At 40.1% G+C, this 21,645-nt stretch overlaps 1 protein-coding gene across 5 annotated transcripts in view; it reads right to left on the minus strand.

The window, feature by feature from the left end:
* The window catches only part of TMEM260 (transmembrane protein 260), a 73,510-nt gene that overhangs the window by 5,968 nt on the left and 45,897 nt on the right, over nucleotides 1-21,645 (minus strand). For 2 of the 5 annotated variants that reach the window (XM_049611545.1, XM_049611544.1), the window contains exons 11-15: nucleotides 20,072-20,243; nucleotides 16,937-17,085; nucleotides 9,719-9,895; nucleotides 7,697-7,750; nucleotides 6,070-6,160 (exon numbers count right to left, since the gene is read on the minus strand). In XM_049611545.1, coding sequence (XP_049467502.1) covers nucleotides 6,070-6,160; nucleotides 7,697-7,750; nucleotides 9,719-9,895; nucleotides 16,937-17,085; nucleotides 20,072-20,243 — 643 coding nt within the window. The other 3 variants (XM_049611543.1, XM_049611542.1, XM_049611541.1) reach the window with 3 other exon arrangements.

The following is a 21,645-nucleotide window of genomic DNA, read 5'->3' on the forward strand; positions in this document are numbered from 1 at the left end:
GTTTATTTGTCTTCCTAACAGCTGAACTGTTACAACTATTGACACTCTTCAAAAGGTTCCGCTCTGAACCCTGTCCAGGCACTGCAGGCTCCAATGGACATCTTCAAATCCAGAGAATGGAGGGGCAAGAGCTTCCCCTGTGTGATGCCAAAACCAACAAAGCCCCATGGATCAGGTAATGAAACTTCAGCTTTTCCCCCTTTGAGATTTATTTACTGGCAGCTGACAAGGGGCAAATTCAGCTCGAATTGTGCAGTCAAGGCCCTGTCAAGCTTTGAGAGGCACCCTTGTCTTGAAGCACCTTCATGACTGGCATTTCACTCAAAAGCCCTCGGCGCTGGTCCTTAACAGCTTATGACATCACAAAGGACACTCCAGACAGATGCCTACATGGCATCCTGCAGCATTTTAAAAGAGAATTAGTGGTTTTAATTATGGTCGTAGTATGAAAGGGAACCATGCAAGCTCCACAGGAGACCTTTGATCAGACCCTTTTGCTAGTACAATGCCACGGAACTGTGACTATTCCTGGTAAGGGGCCTTTTCTTGCTGAATGACTCACCAGTGATCTTTGAATGCAGACAAGCTTCTAGCCCTCCCTCTTCATTAGTGAGCATTTCTATACAGGGGCCTATATAGCGCTTGGAGTCTAGGAGCTATACAATTGGGGGGAAAAGAATCCCTACAGATTCTGGCCTCTACTTAGGAAGTGCTGAAGGACTCGGAGTGACTTTATTCATTAAAACAGGTTGCTATTAATTAACTGTCATAATAAAATAAAGAACTATTATTTGCATTTCTTACTATGTTCTCTTTAGTAATATGTATAAAAGATGCTTGTAACAGAAATGAATTTATTGAACAACTTCCCCCATCCCCCCCACCGCCCCCCAATCCCCGCCCTTTTTTTTAAGATTTTTTTTTTTTTTTGCATTTTGGCCGCAGGAGCTTACTAATTATTGGGCCCGGATTTATGAATCCAAATAGAAGTAAAACATAAATATAAAATTAAGCAAGGAACTACAAGATTCTTTTTATTTGCCACTTTATGCAACTGAGAGAAAGCAAACAACAGCTTAGCTTTATTTTTTAATGATTTCAGAGAATCATCAAAGACAATAAAACCCCAACTTTTTTCAAAATATCACTGGGTTGGTGTTTAGCTTGAAGTGTGAGATTATGTAATAACCAGAGCTACTCAAAAAAAAAAAAAAGTATTTTAACTTGAAGAAGAGCAAGATTCACTCTTAAAAAAAAATCGCTTTTTGGGAAACAGAAAATGTGTCTTTGGTCTGGTATGAATGTTTCAAGAATTTAACCTCAGAACGGATCCCAGTAAAAGGGCCCTTAAAAAGATCCACAATCGATATTTAAAGTATATGAAAATAACCCATTCTCTTCTAGCATCCAATCAAGCAAAGTCATTAGGTGAAAGACGGAGGAAGTAGGAAGGTTTTTCTGAAAGATTCTCACTGAAATGCTAATTTGGTAACACTGGATAAACAGAATTTGCATAGGGAGCACATGGCAGTAAGGAGCACAGTGTACTGAACAGTATACTGCCTCTGAACAGTATACTGCCCTACCACGTTGCTGATATCTGGGAGCTGACTCGGTCTTCGAGTTTTGTGTACAATTTCTTTTCTTGGAGGAAAAACTTTTGGACTTGGGAATTTTGGAAGCGGGAGGATGAGCAGGTTTTTCACATTCTGCTGCCTCAGACATTTTTCTTATTCCTCAGACTCTGCAGTTCTTTTCTCAGGTGCTTTAGAGCAACTAAAATATCAGGCAGCTGTGGATCATTCCGTGCTTTCTGAGTGTAGAGACGGAAATGTCTGATGGTTTCCGATAACAAGACTTCAGGGTCTGAGTCTCCTGCCCGAAGGCGTAACATCCGCTCACAGGCGATGGCATAGTTCTTGTGCCAGTTCACCGGGTGCTCCTTTCGTAAATAGACAATCTCCTTATAGAGCTGAAAAACGGCAAAAATGTTGGTATTCCATTGTTATCCCTTGACTTTTTTTTTCAAAAACCAGAAAACACAGAGGAATTAATAACACAAGGAAAAAAAAATCCTGGCGGACGATAGTCAAAATCTAATCATTGCTAGGCCATGCAGAAAATGCAAGAATGTTACTGTAATTATGACAGTGGCAGGAGGCAAATGTACTTCATCTAAAACTGCTTCTGGGGTTTTCGGATGTGCAGAGGGAACCTAAGACACACGGTGTCAGGACATAATGCTCTTCCTCCAGAAAGATGTTCTGGGAAAGGGATTTAGTTCTAATTCATGGAAAGCTATTTACTCAACAGGCAGAAAGGTTGAAACTCTAAATTTAGCTGTTAGAGGGAAAAAAATAGCTTTCTTTAGAAAACTGCATGGAAAAAGAACTTGAAGGAATTTAAATTTTGACCCTCATTTTCACATAGATTTCTCTCTACATTAAAAACAACAGTAATAACAATAGCAACAATAAAACAGCTCAAACAAATCTGTCATCGAATAGGCTGGGCGTAACAGAATTTAAGAGATGTCCTCACGGCGAGATGCTCTTTGGAGCACCCTATAATTATAATTTTAATAGTTAACACTTTGCCCACAGGAATCAGGAATTTTGTTTTTCCAACATCAGAGATAGCATTAATCGGACAGAGCTGGAATCTTTGTTATTGAGTTTTCCAGGGAAAAACATCAAAATTCAACAAATGAAAGACACAAATCTGCACAACGGAATATTAGACTTGCTTATTGGGAAATTTCACAGCCTTCCTGAGGACTGTCAGATTGGACTCGGATGTACAGGAACTTGAGGTCAGCAGCAGACTCAACGCGCAGAACAAGCAATGATGCTTTTCTACAGGCACAAGGGCTTTTGCAGTTAGAACTGTATTCATCACATCATTCAGCTGAAAGGAACCCAACAGATTATCTACTGGCCCGACTTCTACTCCAGGGCAGATAAATGCATAGGTCATCTTGGTATTTACTAACCTTTAGTCTCCAAGCTGGCCTTTTTTTTTTTTTTTTTAAGTTTATTATTTTGAGAGGGAGAGAGAGTGAGAGTGAGGGAGGGGCAGAGAGAGGGAGAGAGAGAAGCCTAAAGTCTCCGTGCCGTCAGTGCAAAGCCTGGCTCATAGCTCAAACTCACCAACCGTGAGGTTATGACCTGAGCTGGTATCAAGTCAGATGCTTAACGGACTGAGCCACCCAGGTGCCCCCAAGCTGGCTTTTAAAGCAGTTGGCCCATGCGCTTCTTTCACTCCATAACAAAGGAAACAGTCACCTCGCACTTGCATGTACGTGGAAACTGTGACGCTATCTTCCACTCTTCCATTCTCTTGGTCAGTTATCCAATGTTTCCCTGTCTTTCCTCAGGTTTTTTTTTTTTTTTTCTCTGCCTGCTGCTTCTTTTTCCAAGCCTTGCTGCCAGGCACAAAGCAGGCACCCAGGAACTGTTCAGAAAACGGTTCAGCTTTCAGAATCCCACCTGGGTTCTGGAGTTCAACACAGAGGCCAGCCCTTCAGTGAGCATTTCCCCAACGGCTCAAGAGGATGAGAGGCTCGCTCATGACCTCCCTGTTACAGTCATTAGATAACAGAATGAACATACCACCCGTCTCTCGAACGCTTTGTTACCGACGGACGCATCGTCAACTTCTACCAGGTGGCCCGTTAAGCCACGTGTGCTGCATCTTAAGAAGCCGGTCATTTCTCATCACATGGAATTACGTTTCCTCCTCTATGTGAATGTTACCGTGACATTAGTCTTAGCAGACTGTATTCTATTTAGTGGGGACACCAACTTATCGAATGCGTTCCTAAAGCTAATGGGGATAGTCCCTGCTCCCCCACTACACCTGAACTTAATGTCTCCTGAACTGAAAGTTCTGCATCAGCTATTGAGTGGAATACTATAAATAATGACAAAAATGTCTTACACCTAACAAGAACGTTCTTGAAATACCGGTACTGGGGGGGTGGGTTTGTGTTGACCCATCAAGTATTTGACTTCATTTGTCTTGCAAACAAAGTCACATATCTGGAGGCATATGCAAAGAAGACACCCACGGACTTGTGTCCACTGGAAAGAGTAAAGCTTCCAGGTCCAAAGGGACAATGAATCCGTGAATTAGCTTCAGTGGCGCCCTAGCAACGGTGGCCATGGAACAGGTCACTGATGAGAATATGAAGTATCAGTAAGTCTCAGGGATTTCTCCCAACTAAATACTATTTGTTTTTCAAGGAATCACAGGGTATGAGAGATGAACAGGATATGACATGACCAGGGCGTGAGAGATAAATAATAAAGCTTAAAGCCCACTTCTATTTTTAGAAAAAATCGAGGCCTGGAATGCTTAACTGACTTACAGTTGACAATTAGTGGTGGAGTAGGCCTTGAACCTGGATCTTCCAAACGCCAGACAGAACTCCAGCTTGCTGCCTCCTGCAATCGATCCCTTGCTGTCCTCGAGTGGGCACCTCGGAGGGTTCTGCCTTTGTCCCTATCGACTGTCCTTCCTCGCCCACTCTCCCACTACCCTGCCCACAGTCTGTCTGGCTAGCTCGTCTGAGCTTTCAAGATGACACTCCAGTGACATCTCCGAAGACTTCCCCCTCCTTCCTCACCACCCCTCGCCAGGGGGGTGTACTCACGTACAGTGTGCTGTTCCCAAAGCACCTCTGCAAGACTGAATGTAACCGAGGACTCTACCTTCTGTCTCCCTCTCTAGCCTGCTACCTCTTTGGTAGCAGGGACAATACTTGGCCATCTCCAACACAATATTTGGCACAGACTGGGCGATCAATAAGCGCTCTGTGAGTAAATGAATAAATGAACAATGAACCCACGATCACAAAATTTAGGAGTAAAATGAGTCCTACGGATTGGACGCTGTGTGATTTTGACTTAGCTCTAAACCACTGCCCTGGTGAGTAGACCCACAGCACCTAGAGGCTGCAGAAACACCTCAGGTGCTCACGTATATGGCTCCCGGGCTCTGGTCTCACTGGCCCATGCCAGGACATCTGTTTCCTACATAGTAGGCTCCAAGATGATCTCTGAAGGTGTCTGAGGAACCCAGGGCTATAAGTCACAGAAAAGAAGGGGCTCGTTAAAACGGAGCAACAGCAAGCCTGTGCTCCACCCTCTCTTTTCCCGTCAGTGAGGACCGCCTGCACAAGAGTCTGTGTGTGGCCGGGCCATCTGAAGGTTGGGCTGGCTTCAGTCAGAAGACAGGGCCACAGTCAGAAGACAGAGCCTCTTGCCAAGACCCTTTATCTTTCTCATGAAATCCCACCCAGCCAGGAACCTATTCTTTCGAGTGCAGCCAGGGTCATGACTTTTGTCTAGAGGGCAAACCTGTCAGAACTTGTCTGGTGGTGACTGTTTCCTGTTCTAATGGCTTCCTATTAGTTTCCTCTGCTGTTGTAACAAATCAGCACAGACATAATGGCTTAAGACAGTATACATTTATTATCTTACCCTTCTGGAGGTCAAAATGCATAAAATCGAGGATTTTGTAAAAGCAGCAGCGCTGTGTTCTTCGAGGAGGCTCTAGAATCTGTTTCTTTGCCCTTGGTGGCTTGCAGAGGCTGCCTGCACTCCCTACCTTGTGGCCCCTTCCTCCCATCTTCCAGGCCAGCCACGTAGTGTCTTCGAATCTTTTCCTCTGACCTCTGCTTGCATCATCACGTCTCCTTCTCTCTGACCCTCCTGCCTCCTTCTTAAAAGGGCCATGTGATTATGCTGGGTCCACCTGGATAATCCAGGATAATCTCCCCACCTCAAGATCCTTAACTTAATCACATGAGCAAAGTCCCCTTTGTCACGTAAGGCCGTATATTCACAGGTTTCAGAGATTAAGACATGGACATCATTTGCCAACCACACCGTTTACTTTAGACATTATTTGTGATGTACGAGTAGTTTTCCATTTATACTGCTTTATAAAAGCCAAATAAAACTAGAAACAAAAAAGTAAAAACTCTACTGGGATACACACTCCCTCCGTTCTAATCCCCACCACCTTCCTCCCAAATATATTTATATATATAAAAATGGAACTTACGTTATATGCGTGAGTGTAGAGTTGAGCCTTCACATTTGGAGGTACGTTTGCTGTTTCTGCCAGGTTAAAGATGAAGAACGGGGTTTTCATCCTGGGAGTGCGGGGGTGGGTGGGAATCTTCATTAAAACCATGATGTCAAATTTCACACGTACAGCTACATCGACCAGATTTTTCCACTGATAAGGAACACACCAAACCCTTTACTGCATGGTTTGTACCTCTCCCATATTCACAGAAGTTTATTCTGAACCAACAGCAACTCCTTCTTTCCCCACTGCCAACACGCTGCATCCGCACTGCTTGCCAAAGCTTTTAGAAAAAAAGCTTAAATTCATCATCGCTATTATACATCATTTCATTCTTCCTCCAGATGCACATTACTGTCATGCAGGAGCAGCCAAGAAGGGGGAGACTTGCTGAGTTTGTCAGCACACCCCTGAAGGGACCCATCGCCACGGCTCAGGCCACGTGTGACTAGTTCTTCAAAGGTAGCTGGACTCTTTGACTACATGCACTCATCCAAACTGTATTCAGCACGCCAGTTAAATCAATACCTGACTGAATAATGACTTGCTTCCTTCTTTTAGGTGATTTCTCCCCCAGCTTTCCTACATTCAGTCACAGTAAAGCGTTGTACAAACATACGGTGCGGTGCATCTTTGATCAGTTCTTCAAAGCAAGTATTTGTCCCTATAGCTAAGCTGATAACTTGAATTATGCTGTTTTCTGGCTTTTCAAAAAACACTATTGCATAAACCACAGTACATCTATTTTTGTAATTGCTATTTTGGAGCGGTATTTCTGGACACTTTTTTTAAAAGCTCTTTAAACTTATGTAAATCCTTTATATCATAACTCAATCCTCGGTGTGGAGCACAGTCCCGGGCTCAGATTGGGCACCCTTCCTTTGGTGAAGGAAGTACTTCCTATGTACTTGGTATCACCCTCTGTATACCACTTAGGACTTTCATATTAATATCCAGGCCAAAGTCTGTTAGCGTTAGAGATTTTTGAATGTTTCAAAATAATGGCAGTCAACAGCATCACCACAACGTGTTCCATACAGGCACAACAGGAAAGTATAGCATCTAGGACGTTGATATTCAAATCTGCTCCCTTAGACTGTGAGCCCCTCGAGGGCAGGAAATGTGTTGTATTCATATGTGTAGCTTCCAAGCCTGGCATGGTGTCTGGCCTCTGGGAAGTATTCAGCAGGTGCTTAATTAAATTAGCACATTCCACACGGATCCAGGGCAGTATTAACTGACCCTCAACAATTACACTCGCTTTGGTTTACTCGAGGCGGAGAGCACCGGAGCACAGTGCTGTGCCTGAGTCAGGGAGATGTGAGTTTCATACTCCCATCACTTGCAGCAATCTGGCATTGGCCAGTAACCTCTCTACCTCCAGTGTGTTTCTTTTATAAGATGGGGATAAAAGTAACTTCTTCATAGGTTGTCGTGAGGATGAAATGGGATAATTAATGTACAATGATTAGCACAACGCCTCAAACAAAAGGACTGCTCATAAATGTTATTTTTATCATACCACTGACCCCCTACCCTACTGGCTGCTTCCCCACCATATGAAAAACAGACCACAAACACGTAAGTGTAGGATAGTCACCTTGCTTGCCACATCTCTTCGTTGGCCACAGATTCCCAAGAAGATGGGTCAAACCTGCAGTTACAAGAAAGCAGTGAGAGTTTTCTGCAAGCTACATTTATTGCTACAGGCAGGTATGGAATCCTTGTTTTATAATCTTACAAGGCAATAAAATAGGTTGGATCTTGAAGTACTGATAGGGACGGAAATAATAAACTTATCCTAGAAAAGTCTGATCCTTAGGAATTTGAAATTTTGGTAAATGTATTCTTAATCTGCATAATGAGCCCTGGTGCCTCATGGGAGCAAACGAAGGATTAGTGGGAAGAGGCTGGAGGCATCTGAGGAACCAGCTGTTCCCAAGAACTGCACGATGGGCAACAGGGCAGGGGTGAGGCCTCGGTCACTCTATGGACACAGCTAAGAGCCAAATAGCTGTGAAGCTAGGGGATAAGCTTGAGAGAGGGGACTCCTGGCTTTGATAAAAATCACTGCTGGAGCCAGGACGCTGCTCAAAGAACAATGGCTAAACCATCTGCTGGATTTTGACTTCTCTTAATTAAATTTCTTATTATGTGTCTATTTTGATGGAATGGAAATAACGAGTGGTGTCCTGTATTTGTACTATGGTCACTGTTTGCAGAAAAGGTTATTTTCTTTCTTTTTTTTAAAGTAAGCTCTATGCCTAAGGTGGGGCCCGAACGCACAACCCCAAGATCAAGAACAGCACACTCTACTGATTGAGCCAGCCAGGTGCCCAGAATAGATTATTTTCTAACTTCTCACAATGGTCATGGAGTGCTTTTTTTTTAATATACATATGTAAGTTTATTTATTTATTTTGAGAGAGAGTGAGCAAGTAAGAGCGGGGGGAAGGTCAGAGAGGGGGAGAGGGAGAGACTCCCATGCAGGCTCCCTATTGTCAGCGTGAAGCCCACCATGGGGCTCGAACTCACGAACCATGAGATCATGACCTGAGCTGAAATCAAGAGTTGGACACTTAACTGACTGAGCCACCCAGGCGCCCCTATGGAGTGCTTTGATATAAACCTACTTATCATCTCTGGTTGGTGCACTGTGGACTGTTTGCACATATTGATTCAAAAAACCTTTGTAGCATTTTTCATATGATCTCGCCTGTCCTTGAATTATAAGCAATAATTTTTTTTTTAATGTTTATTTAGTTTTGAGACAGAGAGAGACAGAGCATGAACGGGGGAGGGTCAGAGAGAGAGGGAGACACAGAATCCGAAGCAGGCTCCAGGCTTTGAGCTGTCAGCACAGAGCCCGACGCGGGGCTCGAACTCACAGACCGTGAGATCATGACCTGAGCTGAAGTCGGACGCTTAACTGACTGAGCCACCCAGGCGCCCCTATAAGCAATAATTATCTAATCTTTAAGTAATTCATAACTTAAGAAATAGGCAAGAGAAGCACATTTCTAGAGATGGTGACTCAATTTCCATATGGGTGAGAGTCAGCTCTATACAGATGCTTCAAGGAAGACTGATCACACCCACAAACAGCATAACCAGGATTAATGACAAACAACATAACCAGGATAATGACTTTTTCCTAGTGAGTAGGAAAAAGTTACTCAAGGGCCAGTCTCCCCTATAGACAAGTTATGTGCTACTCCTGAAGAGAAGAAAATATGGCAAGTTCATGCACATAAAACTCTCACGGGAAACAGAGTACCTTCTAAAGCTCTACTGCAGTTGATGGATCTCTTCCACCTTTAGGGTGCGAGACAGAGGATGGTGGACAATATGGCGTCACAAGAGCTGGAAGCGGAAGGTGCAGGGCACCAACCTGTTGTGGTGCCCACTCAACCGCAGCCCCCCCTTCCCCTCCCATCTCCCTACTGTTCTCCAAACATGAGAACAAGAAATACATGTTCTCTGTTACAATTCATGTGGGCAGCAAATAATACTAATAACTAATTAAAAAAAAATCAAAACTATTCATAGGCATCTCAAAATTTAGTTTTTTAAGCACACAAAACTGCCATACTCTGATGAAAAACAGAACTGCTGTTCCTACCTTCCATATTCTTCGGTCCAGTTATAGATATTTCTTGTGAGTTTAATCCATTCCTCAGGGTTGAATACAATCTCTGAAGGAACTAATTTGTCACAAGAACCCCAAGGCCAAAGTGAATAGTTCTTTTTCCAGGTTGGGTCACCTTCATGAATTCCTATGCAAACAAATGTTTTTTTCCTATTGAAAACAGAAAAGAAAATATTTTTAACTCAAAGTTCTAAATGTTAATAAATACAACTCATAAAGGGTCATTTTTGACTCCTTGAACCTTGGTTAGCAATAAACAATTGGTAAACCTTTCGGTTTATTTAAATCTTTCCCAAATAGACCGTTTAGAATTTATATTAGTGCAAAAAAAGCTGTTTGGGGAGAGCTGGGAAGAAGTTAACAGACATAAATAATAAAACCTACCTGCTCAAAACATAAGAAATCATTTGGGGACAAGCATTATTATAATGAAAGAAAGCTTCTGTGGTCCTGTTTCACATGTAAACTTAAATATTATTTGACACCTTTCTTTTTTCATTTTACAGGTGGAAATATAAGTCTTCATTTGTTTCCCTGCTTAGAAGTGGTTTCTCCTTCCTCAAATTCCCATTGCACTTTCTTCTTCTCTTTTATTGTTACTGTATTGTACTTATTGTTTGCATTCACAAATCTCCCCAAGTAGCCCAGAAGCATCCTGAGGATAGGCTCTCTATCTCTGAATTAACTCTAAAGCACACATAGCAGGATGCTTAGCTAATCCACAATATTTGCTGACTAAAATCAGTTAGATTGAATAAACTATAAAAAGCTTCAAATCCTGCAAAAATTAGGAATAGAAACGGTTTAAAAAGGTTGGTTTAAACTCACTATAATCGAATAGTTCTGTTCCGATTTGTGGTGTGTGACTGGGTAGCTATTATGAAATAGGAAAAAAGACGTATATTAGAAGAAATTACTTGAAAGTAATAAAAGACGCCATCAACTTTGAAACAAGATACTTCCGGCTTAGATTTTAGGTTTTTTCCCACCATCTCTGACCTCTGTGATTTGGAGGAAATTACTTAACTACCTGTGTCTAGTCTCCTCAGCTGTGAAATGGGCAAACCCTCTCAGAGCTGTTTAAGATTAAGTGGGGATCTGATACCAAAGTGCGGTTTTAAAACAGAATAAGAGTTCCGGTTTTGGGGAAGATGGAGGAAGCACGCTCTACTCTGTCTCCCCCACTGCATACTAGACTTCTTGGACAGCACGCCTGGAATCTGAGGACTCTGAAGAGTAAATGGCAGAAACAAGCACGGGGAAAGACACCGGAATTCTGAGTTCTACCAAACCTGTGGGGAGTTTACCATTTCCCCGCTGCTGATATTGCCTAGCCTGGACTTAAGGGAAGCCTAATGCCAAGTGAGGACAAAAAGAGCTCCAAGAAAAGCCCCTGTTTTCAAGCCCAAGAAGGAGGAAAGGGAAGGTTGGGGAGAGTAGAGGAAATCCCCTGGATCTCCCCTCCTCTCCTTCCCCAGGCACCAGGAAGTACTGTGCCAGCAACAGAGGCAACAGCCCAGTGACGGCAGGGGCAACCAGCAGGTTCCTACAGTTCTGAAGGAAAGGAACACCTCTCTAATCAGAGGAGCTGTGGCTGCAAGAGCCAGGAGCAAATCCTCACTGCTCTTTACCTCTGTGCGGCCTCTGGCAGCCTGGCTCCAGACACAGACACAGTCACAGGATTTGCGTGGCAGGTGAGGGAAATTAAAGCTCCAGCTTTCTGGCCAGACAACCAGGAAAGAAGGCTCCAAAGAAGGAAAAGGGCAAGAGTGAAGACAGAAAGGAGGGAGGTCAAGAGAGCAATCCCATGAAGTTGTGTAGGAACTCCTGGCATATCTCTGAGCTCAGCATGCATGGATCTGACCCTAAATAGACTCTGAGAAATGAGTCACTGGACAGATGGCCACCCAAGTCCCAGACTGAGTAATGGGCAGCACACAGGGATTGATTCAGATCGCACTGCAAATGCTTTGAAAACAGAACCAATATTGGAACTACAGGACACAGAAGGCAGGTCAGAATTTGCAGCCTGAGATTTACCTGGCTGACAGCCTGCTACACCAACAAACAAATCAACATTCTCGTTAGGATTTAAATAAGGCCCAAATATCCAAAATGTCCAGGATATAATCCAAAAATGATTTGGCTTATAAAGAAGCAGGAAAATCTCAATTCACAAGGGAAAATATAATCAACAGATGTGAATTCCAAAATGGTACAGATGTTAGAATTGCCAAAGACTTTAAAATATCTATTATAACAATGCCCCAAGAAGTAAAGGCAAATACTCTTGAAATGAATAGAAAAATAGAAAATCTCAACAAAGAAACAGAAGATATAAAAAGGAACCAAGTAGAAATTACAGACCTGAAAAATATGATGGAAATTAAAAATTCATTAGATGGGCTTAATGTAAGTCTGGAGAGAGAGAGAGAGAGGGAGGAAGAGAGAGAGAGAAGCAGACAGTAAACTGATGACAGATCAAGAGAAATGAGACGATTTAAACCACAAGCAAAAAGACTGAAAAAAAAAAAAGTACAGTCTCATGCACCTGTGGGACAGTACCAAAAGGTCTAATGCTCATGTCATCAGAATCCCAGGTGGAGAAGAGAAAAAATGTGAAGCAGAAAAAGTATTTAAAGAAATAATGTCAAAAAAGCTCCCAAATTTTGTGAAAGACACAATCTTACAGATTTAAGCAGCTCAGCGAACCCCAAACAGATTAGACTTAAAGAAATCCATGCTCAGATACACCATGACCAAACTGCTAAAAACCAAAGACACAATCTTGAAGGCAGCCACAGAAAAACGACACATTTCACACAGAGAACAATGAGGATGATATCCTGGGATCAAAAGAAGGGCAACAGATATGATAAATACCTTAAATTATTTTTTCTCTTAAATTAAAAAATATATGTATGACAGGTGAAAACAAAAATTATCAAGTATCTGGTATAATTAATATATATGATAACACAAAAGTGAGGAGGTTAAAGGGACTTATATGGCAGTAAGTTTTCTATATGCCACTCGAAGTAGCAAAATATTAATCCTAAGTAGACTGTGAAAAGTTAAGTATGTATACTGTGATTCTCAAGATCAACTGTTAAAAAAAAAATTTACCAAGAGACATAGCAAACAACTCAATAATTTAAAATGGAATACTAAAAAAATCAAAATTTCCAAAATATGACAGGAAAAGGGAAGCAGTGGACTGAGAAACAGAGGGAACAAACTGAGAGCAAATAATGAAATGGTAGACATACATCTAAATATGTCAATATTTTCATGAAATGCAAATGGTCTAAATACACCAATGAAAAGATAGACATTGTCAGAATGGAAAATAAAACAAGACCCAGATATATGCTGTCTATAAGAAACCCACTTTAACTATGATATGGGTGGTTAAGAACAAAAGAATAAAAAAGATATAACATGAAAACACTACTCAAATTAAAACCCAATCGAAAACCCAGAAGAGTTTTTTTCTTTTGTAGATACAAAGATGAAAATGCCATTTAATGAAGAAAGGATGTTTTCAACAAATATTAGGACAACTTGACATTTATACACAAAAACAAAACAACAACAAAGAATCCCCAAGAACCTTGTCTTAATCCCTTGCCCCCTTACAAAAAGTAACTCAAAGTGGATCACTGATATGAAATGTAAAAGATAAAACTATTAAACTCCTAGAAGAAAACACGTGAAAATCTTTGTGACCTGCCACTGGGCAAAGAGCTCTTGGATACGACACCAAAGAGTATGATCCATAAAAGAAAAAAAATGATAATTGGATGTCATCAAAATAAAGAATTTATCTGCAAAAGCCACTTCAAAAAAGAATAAAAGTCAAGTTACAAAATGTATGAATCACATATTTGCTGAAGATTTGTACCTACCATACAGAAAGAATTCTTAACTCAATAGTTAAGAAAACAAACAATCCAATCATCCCACTCATGTTCACACACAAACCTGTACATGAATGTTTACAGCAGCTCAGTCCCCAACCTGACAACCCAAATGTCCTTCAACAGGTGAACTGATAAACAAACAGGAACATCTATAGAATGGAATACTACTCAGCAACGAAAAGGAACTGTTCTCTATCCTGATTATTGTGGGGGTTATCCATGTATCCCACATGGATCTGTTCTGTATCCTAATTGTTGTGGGAGTTATATAAATGTATACATGTGTTAAAATTCATAGAACTATACATAAAAAAATATCACTGCATCTTAAAAATAAAATAGTAAGTGTTCAATAATATTAGCTTTGTTCCTTTTAAAAAGTGCCCATTTAGAAAGCTTTCATGTGATGCTGATGGCTCAATGCTTTGGGGAAAAAAATCTCTATCAAGTGCCTTACGATTGTTCATGTACTTTGACTTAGTAATTTCACTTCTGAGAATCTATTCTAAGAATTCAAACTTCTATCCCCTCCAAAGAAAACTATATACACAAAGTCATTTGTTGTAGTATATAATTTTATGATAGTTAAACATTAAGATATTCTATTAACTATCTACTCATAGTTCCTTTCCCCTCTTATTATTAAAATATAGTACATGTACCTACTAAGAATAGTTTGTAAAAACATTAAAAAATGGTTTTATGATATTCAATGGAAAGACAGGATTCTTCCACATTATGCTTTCAACTTGGTAAAATTTTTGATTTATTTGTATATGTGTAATAGAACCATATTTTTTCTAGTTAAAAAATTTTTTTCTTGGGGTGCTTGGGTGACTCAGTCAGTTGGGCGTCCGACTTCGGCTCAGGTCATGACCTCACAGTTTGCGAGTTCGAGCCCCACGTCGGATTCTATTCTATTCTATAATGAACAAGTCTAACAATAAACTAAAAATTTTATTTAAAAAAATTTTTTTAATGTTTATTTATTTTTGACAGAGAGAGAGAGAGACAGAGCATGAGCAGGGGAGGGGCAGAGAGAGACAGGGAGACACAGAATCCGAAGCAGGCTCCAGGCTCTGAGCTGTCAGCACAGAGCCCAACGCGGGGTCGAAGTCACAGACTGCGAGATCATGACCTGAGCCGAAGTCGGATGCTCAACTGACTGAGCCACCCAGACGCCCCCAAAATTTTATTTTAAAAACTGATACCAATAAGCAATATTTATCTTGAGGCCTTGGTTAATCAAAAATATTAACAAAAATTTATGGGCCAGAAAGTTTATCACCATGCTATATTATAATAGTCAAAGTCTTCTAGACTTCACAAAAATGTCCAAAAATAGAATATTTGTTATCATGCATCTACATGAGAATATTAAACAGTCAAGAAATGATGGTAATAAAAGCATTTTTCTGAGTACATGGGGAAATGCTTATGATATGGTATTAGGTGAAAAAACTGAACAGAAAACTATTATCTCAGCTAGTATTGTAGCAGTCTGTGAGAGTGTATATGTGTTTGTAGAAGTAAATAATTGATGTTAAAAATGAATGAAATTCCGAAAAGCTTACCAAGATGTTATCAGTGGATATCTTAAAGACAGATAGTATTGATCTTCTTTATATTTATTTGCCTGTATTTTTTAGAATTTCCACATGGAGCATAGAGTATTTCTGTAACAGGGACATGCCTCATTCATGCCAATGGCCAATGGGGTAATGGCTTTCACAATCTGGGCCTCCCCGTGCCTCCCCACTCATCTCTTCACCTAGCCCTTTAAGCCCGTGCCCCAAGCTTACTGGACCACTCCCAGTTTCCCCAGGGCTCAGCAGGCCCTTCCCATGACTTTGCACATGCACTTCCCTTGAATTGGCCTTCTCCTACCCACTTGGCAAATTCCTACTTAGTCTTTAAATCTCCAACATTTTGTCCATACTGACACTTTCATGCTTACCAGATGACAATGTAATTTATCTGCTTCATATTTACAGCACCACCTGAAACCCTCTCCAAAAGACTGCAACAGCAGGGGTCATGCCCACGCATCTGTAGCTTATATAGTTGTTGGGTCATTTTGGACAGTCAATTATTTATTAAATAAATGCTGAATGAATGCCTCCAGGCAGAATTAATTGCTTCTTCACCCATGCTCCCAGTTAAATCATCCTCAGTAAACACATATTGAACATTGACTGGGTCTCACACTTCACAAAGCTCAGCTAGCATAGTAGAGAGCTTACCCCATTATATTACAGCCAGTTATACTCATATCTATGTGTATATACAACAAGATTGTGGTCTACTTAAACTTGGAACTGAGTCTCACTTTATTGCCAAGGCCTAACATAGGCTGGAGCATAGTAGATTCAATAATGTTTGTGGGGTTGAATTAAATAAAATTAACCAAAAAAATGTCCATTTAGGGATGTTAATGGCTCTTAATATCTTATTCAAAAATAGAACAATTAAAATTACTCTCACAGAACATTTATACTCATTACTTATCACTTCATTAGCCACAGTAAACTTCAGGTTCTGAACACCAAAAGTACCATGTTATCAAATTCTTAGTAAGGGATAATTTAACTTGGGAATTTAGAAAGAATTTCTTAAATCCCCTTTGTAAGAGAATAGAAATTATGAAATACGTCTTCTTCTTCACACTCTGGACAATCTCAAGCATTTCATGGATAGGAAAAATGTTCAACACTCTACCACTGAAGGAATTATTTATTCTTGACCTTAACTATGAATAATTTTACGTTCTTAAGTCTAGAATTCACAGTTCTCATATGTTATCTCAGCCAGCATAACTGTAGGTGTTTTTCTTATTTACAAAAATGCCTTATCCTTTATTAGAAAAATCCTTAAGCTATTTTTATATAGTGATTATTCCTGGAAAAAATTTGCTTTACACTTAAAAGGGGGCCATGGTGTTGATCGGGGGAAACTATAATTGCTTGAGATCCACCTGCAATGATTTCAAGTAGACAGGCACATCTCCAATTTCTCTGAATTATACTAAGATCTTATTTGCTATTCTTGTTAATCTGTCTTTATTTTTCCTTTACCCAGAACAATAACATTTATTTCTGCCTGGCCTCATTTATGCACAGATATTCAATTTAATTACAAAGATAATCTCACCGGTGACAGGGAAATAGGTGTAGAAAATTGGTCTTTTGGATGAGGCACAGCTGCTACATAAACAATTTTAGAAAAGCTTAAGATTCTAGAAAAGCTATTATATGAAAAGAATGCTTACTGTTTATTTATTTCAAGAAAATGATAAAGATTAAATGTGACCATTCCACTAGGTAACATTCCTTCCACAGGATTCCACCGGTTTCCAGGAAAGCTGACACCTGGTAAGTGCTTTGCCATCTTGGGTAAATACCACTCATAAGTCATCATCTATCAGAAAAATAATAAGTGATGTCATATTTTTGATATACTTCTTAAAAAAGAATCAAGTTGACCAAGTACAATGAAAAAGTTCTAAAATGTGGATATTATACTCATTAAATATTAACATGATTGAAAAATATGAACAAGCACAACCGAGGTATTCGCCACTGACTACTCCTCTAAATGACTTTAACCTTGGATTTCATTTCTTAAGCTGCGCCTACTATTGGTAACCTAAGCACTTAGTTTGATCTTACCTGCATGCACTTGACGGACGCACTGGCCAGAATGACCTTCCCCCGTCTCACACCTAGAGAATGTGTGCCCAACTTGCAGACCAAGCTTAAGTATCACTTCATCCATGATGCCCTCCCCAGGTTCCACCGCAGAATGATAGGCTCCTATAGCACCTTGTACCTACCTCTGTCACAGCTCTTACACTACTCACTAGACTGTGAGCTTCTCGAGGGAAGGGACTGTATGTTTTCATCTTTGTGCCTCTGCACCTAGCACAGTGCCTGGCATTGAATGGTTCTCAGATTATGTTTGCTGAAGTTGGAAGGTCTTTGGTGGCCAGGCTAGACAACCTGGGCAAGATACAGAGATGTGCCATTACTCGACTCTTTTGTTCATCCATTTACTCCAGAAACAAGTACTGCCCACCTACAATGAAGAAGATAAAATCCCTGCCCTTGAGAAGCTCAACGTATGACAATCTAGACCTCAAAGGGAAAAATTATCTGAATGTATCAGTATGTCCAAATTGTACATTCTCACATGGCCTTTTGATTAAAATAAATCATAAATATCAGGAAAAATCATTATTTCTTAATTCTATACTTAGTATATCCTTATCTATACTTTCATATGTACAGATTTACTTTTTTTTTTTAAAGAAAAGACTCCCATTTACACCTTCAAAGCTTTGTTATCGTTTAGACATCACCTTTTGAGCAATTATGCTTATGTGTTACTTGCTTTATACAAGTAATTTAACTAGAGATGACAAATTAATTTTAATCTAGGTGTACATTGTAAATACTCAAACATACTTATTGAATTAGATTTTATGACCCAATAGTTTCAGTTCTTAGGGATATTAACATTAATTCAACACCTTCTATATGCTACAACCTTAACATTTCTCATTTAATTCTCATAGTAACCTTATTGCATAGTAATCACATTAGACACTGCTGGGTGCCTACTCAACAGCTAATACCCTCTTCTTCCTCACTGACACAATCCTGACTTTGACCTGGTAGTCCAGGGCAGCTCCATCCTTGGGTCTAGTCTTTCCCTTCTGCCAGCAAGGAGTTTAGGAATTAGCATATGACCCAATACTGATTAGAGGGGGGCCCTCGGGGTGGTCTGCTAGGGGCTTCTGGGGCACATGTTACTCTCAACAGAGAGGGGAAGAGAGATAGGAGGTTGGTGGGGGGCAGGGGACGGGGGAGAGAGAGAGAAAGAGAAAGAGGAGGAGAGGAGAGAGGAGGAGAGGCACTTTGCTTCCTTTTAGGATGTGATGCTTGGAACTGGACATTCATCAGTTCAAGATGGATGTAGAAAAGTGGGCCTGGAACACTGACATCACTTGAACTGCTTGTATTATCCATCCTAAAACCTCCTATCTTCAGACTACTTCTTACGGGAGATTAAACACTCTATGGTTTAAGCTACTCTTAGGTATTTTTGTTTCTTGCATTCAAAAGCATCCTAACTTAAATGATGATCATTTCCATTTTATAGATCAGGAGACAGAAGCTCTGAGAGGAAAAATCATTAGCCCCATGTCACACATCCTGGAAGTGACAGAATGAGGACTTGAATTTAGGTCTAATTAACTTTGAAATCCACGCTTTTCAACGATAGTGACTGCCGTCCTACACAGTATTTTAAAATCATGGTGGGATACCACATTATCAACTAATAACCTCGCTTTTGTCAGAAGCTAGGTTGAAGATCAAATTAATCAATTTGTGTACCTGATATAAAAGCAAACTGCTTACAAAAAAATGTGTAATTTGCAAGTTTCCCCATATTTGCAAATCTGTTTATCCAGTTTTCTCCAAAAAATTCCAATTATTCATTAACTCAACAAAATTTATTAAGTATTGTGCCTACTAATTTGCTCAATCAAACTAATCATAGTATTAAGATTAGTATAAAGATTAGGAATTCTCTTTCCCTGATGACTGCTCTAAAAACACCAGAGATAGATTTGTTCCCTTTTAGGTATTTATGGTTTAAATTAGAAATCTTATAGTTTAAATATATTTCTTCAGTTCCGGAAGATTGTTTTAATAGACCTGGAAATTTTCACAAGTCCTCTCCAAACGTATTTTTGTCACAAGACCAACAAAGTTTACTCAAAATTCTATAGCAGAATTGGGGTTAATAATTTCTACTTAGAATGAAATGTTTACTTACCTGCAGTATAACTTATTTTATATTCAACCTAAAATATTTTAACCTCTGGACCAGTGGGCAGTGTTAATTTGAATGGCTGTGTTGGCCAAATATATTATTTGATTCTACCATGAAAAACATTAATTCTTAAAACATTCAGTTTAGAAAAGTTTTTTTAAATATTTATTTACTTTTGAGAGAGAGAGACAGAGACAGAGTGTGAGCAGGAGATGGGCAGAGAGAGAGGGAGACAGAATCCAAAGCAGGTTCCAGGCTCTGAGCTGTCAGCACAGAGCCTGATGTGGGGCTCAAACTCACAAGCGGTGAGATCATGATCTGAGCCAAAGTTGGACACTTAACCGACTGAGCCACCCAGGCGCCCCCAAACATTCTGTTTAGATGAGAAGGAACCAATTCATATGGCTTATACATTAGTTAAAATAAACAAAAGAACATGATGTATATTCTATCTAAGAGTTTTCATGAAAACTGTACCCATCCACTGTTAAAAAATAGTTTAAAAAATATTTGCTTTAAAGCGATTACTGTTACTATATTCTCAGTATATTTTTCACATACTTACTTCCTGATCCACTAGTGAAATATCTGGCCTCAGTCCCTCGCAATAATGCATGTAACGGAGAGAATTCCCTGGCAAATCTCCTCTGAGTAAGATAATTGCATCATGAGGCATAGAGGCTAGAAGGTTCTTTGCAAATTTATCAATAACATAGTTGGTCCTTTGGTCACAAATGCTAAACAAAAGAATAAAGAAACATTAAAATAGCAACATACGGCTACAGTTTGAACAAGACTGAATTTATTTTCTGCACCATTCTTTTCCCATCACGCACTCTACATGTACTGTTTCAAAGTATTCTAATTTATATCTTTTAAGAAGATAAATATATTTGAAAAAAGAACACTATCATCTGAAAGAAAACTGTGCAATTAAACAAAAATCAGTGGACTGCTTTGCTTCTGGAATTTATCATTTCTATAAAAAGGGAATCGGTTAGTGCTTAGAAATCAGTCCTTTTTTCCCCCCTAAAACCACACCCAATTTCACTAAAAAGAAGTAAGTCTTCTGATTTCACTTGGAATTCAAGGTAATGTCATGTCAACTTCATTTAGACCAAAGGACTTTTCAGAAATTGAAAGGAAATCTACCAATTTCTGGCATAACTTCGTATGACATTGGTCTGACTCTCTTGCATGCAAGGTTGATCCTTTTCACCACTTCCCCCGCACCATAGGCTCTTCTCTCCTTCTAGACTGAGAACTAACTCATTAGGGAATGACACCAACAAGAAGGAAGGGAAGGAACCGCTGGTTGAGTTGTTTACTTCTCTCCAGGCATTTTTTGCTATTGCCAACAACAGCGGTACAACTCTTTTCAGTGACGGAGTGGACTTTCTAACTTCAAAGAAAACTGGCATGAATTCTGAGAGCTTCCCATGAAAAAAGAAATAGACTACACGAGAGTAAACGCATCAAAACACGGAACAAGCAATGTCCTTCCTGTTATTATCAGGTCTGTTACATTTAATAGTTTGGAGACACACAGTCTAAAGTTGAATCACTGGGCTAGCGTCACAAAGCAAATGAACACTGCTAGGAACAAAATATTAACCCTTGCCTTTGAAACTGCTGCAACTGCTTCCTGCTAGGATTCCCTACTTCGCAGGGTGATGCCTCACATTTTGCCACCTAGTGAAGTTGCCATCTATTCCATTCCCCTGGGACAAATACAAGAATCAAAACAAAATAACCCAGCCTTGTACAAGCATCCCTTATGTCGAACCTGGATTGCCCTAAAGACCCGAGTCAGGAGGAGATTGGGATAAAACAAACGTGGGAAACATGTGGGCTTTGCAGACCCTTGTTAAGCTAGCTATGGAGTTGTGCCTGGACACACGTCCCCTTCCCACCAGACCTCCTGTGAAGCAGCCTTCCCAACACTGGCTCTACCCTAGTATTATAAAGAACATCAGTTTTTAAAGTTAAGTGGAAAGGGGACATTTAACCTTTTAATCATTATTTTTTAAAGGCTTTAAGTGTATATGCATGTATATATGTATGTATGTATTTATGAGAGAGCAGGCACATGAGTAGCAGAGGGAGAGGGAGAAAGAATCTTATGCAGGCACCACCCCC

The sequence above is a fragment of the Panthera uncia genome (genome assembly GCF_023721935.1).
Source record: "Panthera uncia isolate 11264 chromosome B3 unlocalized genomic scaffold, Puncia_PCG_1.0 HiC_scaffold_1, whole genome shotgun sequence".
Classification (NCBI taxonomy): domain Eukaryota; kingdom Metazoa; phylum Chordata; class Mammalia; order Carnivora; family Felidae; genus Panthera; species Panthera uncia.